At 46.5% G+C, this 5,249-nt stretch overlaps 1 protein-coding gene across 2 annotated transcripts; it reads left to right on the top strand.

The window, feature by feature from the left end:
- Nucleotides 1–1,206: 1,206 nt before the first annotated feature.
- On the top strand, nucleotides 1,207–4,017 carry GPR12 (G protein-coupled receptor 12). 2 transcript variants are annotated; one of them, XM_030953341.1, is made up of 2 exons: nucleotides 1,207–1,241; nucleotides 1,803–4,017. In XM_030953341.1, the coding sequence occupies exon 2, from the start codon at nucleotides 1,818–1,820 to the stop codon at nucleotides 2,820–2,822; it is 1,005 nt and encodes a 334-aa protein (XP_030809201.1). In that variant the 5' UTR covers nucleotides 1,207–1,241; nucleotides 1,803–1,817; the 3' UTR covers nucleotides 2,823–4,017. The 2 variants fall into 2 exon arrangements, with proteins under 2 accessions (XP_030809201.1, XP_030809209.1); XM_030953349.1 differs by having other exon boundaries at nucleotides 1,225–1,241; nucleotides 1,806–4,017.
- The last annotated feature ends 1,232 nt before the right edge of the window (nucleotides 4,018–5,249 follow it).

Genomic DNA, 5,249 nt, shown 5'->3' on the forward strand with positions numbered 1-5,249 from the left:
GTGGTTGTAGACCACAGAATCAAAGAAATGGTTGAGGCCCCAGGGTGCCTCTGGGGGTGCTCTGGTCCAGCCCCACTTCTCAAAGTAGGATCAGTTAGAGGAGGTCATTCAGGACCTATTGGAAAGGGGGTCATTGCCAGGTGGGGGTCGGCCTCTTCTCCCAGGTGACAAGGATGAGAGGACATAGTCTTAACCTGTGCCGGGGGAGGCTTAGGTTGGACATGAAAAGGAATTTCTTCAGATAAAGAGTGATTTAACATTGGAATGGGCTGCCCAGGGAGGCGGCAGCATCACCATCCCTGGTGCGGTTTAAGGAAAGACTGCCTGTGGCACTCAGTGCCATGGTCTGGTTGACATGGTGGTGTCATGGGTTGAACTCAATGATCTCAGAGGTTTTTCCAACCTAATTGATTCTAGCATTCTATGATTCATTTTCAAATGGTTGTAGAGCAGAGGATCACAGCAAGGTTAGGCTCCAGGGGGCCTCTGGAGATGGTCTGCTCCAGCCCCACTGCTCAAAGCACCGCCAATTAGAACAGGTCATTCAGGACTGCAGAATCAGAACTCTAAAATGGGTTGGGCTGGAAGGAACTTTAAAGATCATCTAGTTTCAAATGTCCTGCCATGGGAAGGGGCGCCACCCACAAGATCAGGTCACCCAGGACCCTACCCAGCCTCGAACACTACCAGGGATGGCGATGTCATCAGCTTTCGAGTTACCTCCAGAGGCGGGGACACCACAACCTCTCTAGGCAAACCCGTGCCGCCGGCACTTGACCAGCCCCACAGTACGGGGATAATTTTCATTTAAATCATTTCAGGCGGCTCCTGCGGCAAGGGAAAAGCCGTGGGTGGCCAGGGGCCGCAGGGCCGGGCGCGGCGGTCCCTCGAGGGCGGAGGAGGAGCGGGCCGGGGGCGTCCGCCCCCTTTTCCCCCCATCACCGCCTCCCACGCGCGCACCTGCGCAGGCGCGCGGGCACGAGGCGCGCCCCCGCCCCCTCACTCCCTCACTCGCAGCCAGGCGCACGCACACGCCCTGCGCGCGCGCGCGCGGGGGGCGCACCTGCGCTGCGCCCTCAGCTCCCCCCTCCCCGTCCCCCCCCCCGCCGCGCGCGGCGCCGGCCCCGCTGGCGCCTGGAAGGGACCGCGGCGACCCCTCCGTGCCTCCTCCTCCTCCTCCTTCCTTCATCCATCCTTCCTCCGAGCCGCCGGGGGACAGCCCAGGTGATCCGCCGCTGGGGGTGCGTGGGGGATCTGTCTGTCTGTGTGTGTGTGTGGTGTCCGCGTCGAGTTTGTAAGTTCTGGAGGATATCGCCCTGCTCTCCCCCCAGCCCAGGCGGGGTTTCCTCACTGGGGGTCGGTGAAAGATATTCCGCCTGCCCTGCTCCTTCCCCATCCTGTCCGCTCCCTCCGTGCCCGATAGAGCCCGCGCTGGAATCATCAGCGGCTGCAGGCTGGCGGGGTTTGCACCTCCCGCAGCCCCCACCCCGAATTGCGGCGCTTAGAGCGGGCTTTGCCTGCTCTATGGGTTGCCTCCCGTGCCTCCCTCCCTGTGCAGGTTGCCCTAAGGAGCCCTCAACCTCCCTGCTTCGGTACCTTGGAGGATAATCTCGGGCAGTTTTAAATAGCCTCCCCCCTCCCCCGCTTTTTTTGTTTTTATTTTCTATTGTCACATTTATGTAACAAGTGCCTGCCCGCACATCAGGCTGGTGTTGCTGTCTAGGGCGTTGCATGCTCCGGGGCGGGGGGCGATGTATCCAGTGCTGTGGCTGAACATTAAAAACAATGTCTTTCTGTTGAAGAAGACAGGGGTTAAAATGAATGAAGATCTGAAGGTTAATTTGAGCTGGCTGCCTCAGGATCATGTAGAAGCCAGCTCTACAGAGAATGCCTCAGCTGCAGGCTCCTCCCTGGTTCCTGCCGTAGACCCTGAGCCAGAGCTTTTGGTAAACCCCTGGGACATTGTCTTGTGTACTTCAGGGACCCTTATCTCCTGCGAAAATGCCATTGTGGTTCTGATCATTTTCCATAATCCCAGTCTTCGCGCCCCCATGTTCCTCCTGATAGGCAGCCTGGCGCTGGCAGATCTCTTAGCAGGCATTGGATTGATCATCAATTTTGTTTTTGCCTACCTTCTGCAGTCAGAAGCTACGAAACTGGTTACGATTGGACTGATTGTTGCCTCTTTCTCAGCATCTGTTGGCAGCTTGCTGGCTATCACTGTTGATCGTTACCTCTCCCTGTATTATGCTCTGACTTACAATTCAGAGAGGACTGTCACTTTTACCTATGTCATGCTCATATTGCTCTGGGGAGCATCTATCTGTATTGGACTGCTGCCTGTGATGGGCTGGAACTGCCTCAGAGATGAATCCACCTGCAGTGTTATCAGACCACTCACTAAAAATAATGCAGCTGTCCTTTCGGTCTCTTTCTTGCTTATGTTTGCCCTCATGCTGCAGCTCTACATTCAGATCTGTAAAATCGTGATGCGCCATGCCCATCAGATTGCCTTGCAACACCATTTCCTGGCCACTTCCCACTATGTGACCACCCGAAAAGGAGTGTCTACTTTGGCCATTATTTTGGGGACCTTTGCAGCTTGCTGGATGCCTTTTACGCTCTATTCTTTAATAGCAGATTACACCTATCCTTCTATATACACCTATGCCACCCTCCTGCCAGCCACCTACAATTCCATCATCAATCCTGTAATATATGCTTTTAGAAACCAGGAGATACAGAAAGCACTTTGGCTCGTCTGTTGTGGCTGTATTCCTTCTAACCTGTCTCAGAGGGCAAGATCACCCAGTGATGTCTGATTGGCAGCCACGAGGACGCTCCTTAACATGTTACTTTCCAGACATTCTGTCTTTGGTTTAGATGCATTCATTAAATGGTGTGTGATGGGTTCACATAGAAACCGCAGGATGGACTGACCTTTTTGTAAACAGAAAACCCCAGCGACCGAAATCAATCGAGTGGTTTAAGGAAGATTTCCAAAATCAAAATAATCAGTGTTCTTAACAGATTTATAATGTTGCTCAGGGTCTTTTTGTCATATTACCCAGACTTTGCGATGTTTGCCATGATTTTACATTAAGTTTTCTAATTAAAATTAGATTGAAACAACATACTTTAAAATTGTTTATGTGATTGAGTTTAGTCATACTGCATGTTACAATCTGTTGTTTGGGTATTTTTTTCCTCTTTAATTTTTTTAAAACAGAAAAAATAACCCCAAACCAAGTCCTGTTAACCCCATCTGTATAACATCAGAATACTCTTCAAAATAATGGCCAATTGTACTGATTTATATGGAATTTATTGTAATAATATCAGTGAAACGAATCGAAGTGAGAAAGTACTTGTGCTGCTTTTTATTTTACATCTCAGCATGAACTAGGTTGACAGTTGTTTTCAAGAGTTACCTGTTCTCTCATGTGTTCTGGCTGGATGTTAAAGCAAGAGATATGTGTTGATTTCCTTTTCAAAAATCAGACATACGTTTTTACTTGCATGTGGGACATCGGAGCTATGCTGTTGATTTTAAAACTGACGAGGGTATCTTTGAAATTGATGAAACAATATGGCCTCTTTCAGCTATGCATTTGTAATAGATTGAAAACTAGGTTTCTCAGACAAGTTTATCTTTTCAGAACAGTATGAGAAATGTTTCATAAAACAATCTATAGATTGCTCACAGCACTTACTTAGCACAAATGGTTCCCCTACATTTTTTACCAAGTCAATACTATTACCATTTGTTTTCGCTGTTCTCCAATGTAATTTTAAATACCAACATTTATAAATTCTCAAAGCATATCTGGTTCATAATTGTATGCAAACAGGACTGCAAGATGAAACAGTGTTTTCTCCTTTTCTGGCAGTTTCATTCTTTGCACTGTACACATGTCAGGTCATTTCATTATAGAACTTCATTATAGTTCTGGTCTAGAAAGCAGAGCTTCCTCTCGTGGATGGTTAAATTTCAAACTGCTTCTAACCTTCCACTGAAGCCACATTAAAATGCACTAGAAATAAAGCATTGTTTTCTGATTTGAAGACTACTTGATTGTCAGAGAGAAAATCTTCCTGGCACTTGTCTTCATGAAACTTACAGTGTACCCTTATGTCAGCGCATGGGAGTTTAGAGTACCGCTCCCATTAGTGTTGGTGGGAGCTCAAAGTGTTCATGCCCTGGCATCAGCAGGAGGTTATGCTCCCTCAAATGTCAAAGTCAGCATATTGTATTGTTGCTTCAGTACCTTCCATTTAAAACCAAAAAAAAAAATCCAAAACTCAGTTGTAAAAATAGCAATATTTACAGTTCGATGAAAAAATATACCTGTGTAGTAGAGTTAGTAGAGACAACTGCGCTGCTGGTCTGGACTTTTCCAAATGGAATCTGTCCTTTCCACATGGACGTTTGGATGACTGTAGCTTTTTGTGGCAAAGTTTCTGTGATGTTAAGAATCATATGCTATACACAAAGCTGAATCTCAAATGTGAGTAGTCTGTAAACAAGGCTCTGTAGAGATTTTTATGAGCAATAATTAATTTTAGTTGCAATGCTGGGTTTAAATTCCATTATTTATTTGGTTCAACCTTCATGATATTTGGTTCTTACTTGGTAATCTGATTAGTTTAATAATAATTGCATGGCATGACCCAGTAGAGCTGTGAATTTGAAGCTCCCCTGGCTTCCCTGTGATTTACAGATGCTCAGCAAGTTAAGACTATGACCTCTGCTCAGTGTAGGGTATCGGTATTCTTTATCTACTTATGAATGTTACTGAAACTCTAGTCATTGAATTTTCTTACAATTTTTGTATAAGAAATACTCATTTCATAAATATCCATGATACATACGTGTGCAGTTTTGCAAGTATGCAAACTATGGGGAAATAATGGCAGTAAAAGTCATGAGATGAATAATGTAGAGAGGCTGAATATGTAGGATGGCACTTTAAAAAAAAAAAGTTAAAGTCATGCAAACTTTGCTCCCCCTGCTTTTTCCCTTGTTTGTTCTTCTGTATCAAATTGCTAAAAGTGTGATGAAGATGAGCAGCTACAACTGTGACCAAAATTCAGTCCTGAGGGCAACTGTTGTTTTCCTTATGCAGATGTGTTCTCATGCTCTTGGATAACCTCATAGGCATTAGTGCTTTTCTCTAGGCAACACCTGTGTGGTAGGGAAGCCAGAGAAAAACAGCACAGAGGGAGATAATGTCATTCCCTCTTCTCAT

Source organism: Camarhynchus parvulus, chromosome 1 (genome assembly GCF_901933205.1).
Source record: "Camarhynchus parvulus chromosome 1, STF_HiC, whole genome shotgun sequence".
NCBI lineage: Eukaryota > Metazoa > Chordata > Aves > Passeriformes > Thraupidae > Camarhynchus > Camarhynchus parvulus.

Coding starts and splice junctions, on each gene's coding strand:
- GPR12 (XM_030953341.1), top strand. CDS start 1,818: ATGAATGAAGATCTGAAGGTTAATTTGAGCTGGCTGCCTCAGGATCAT.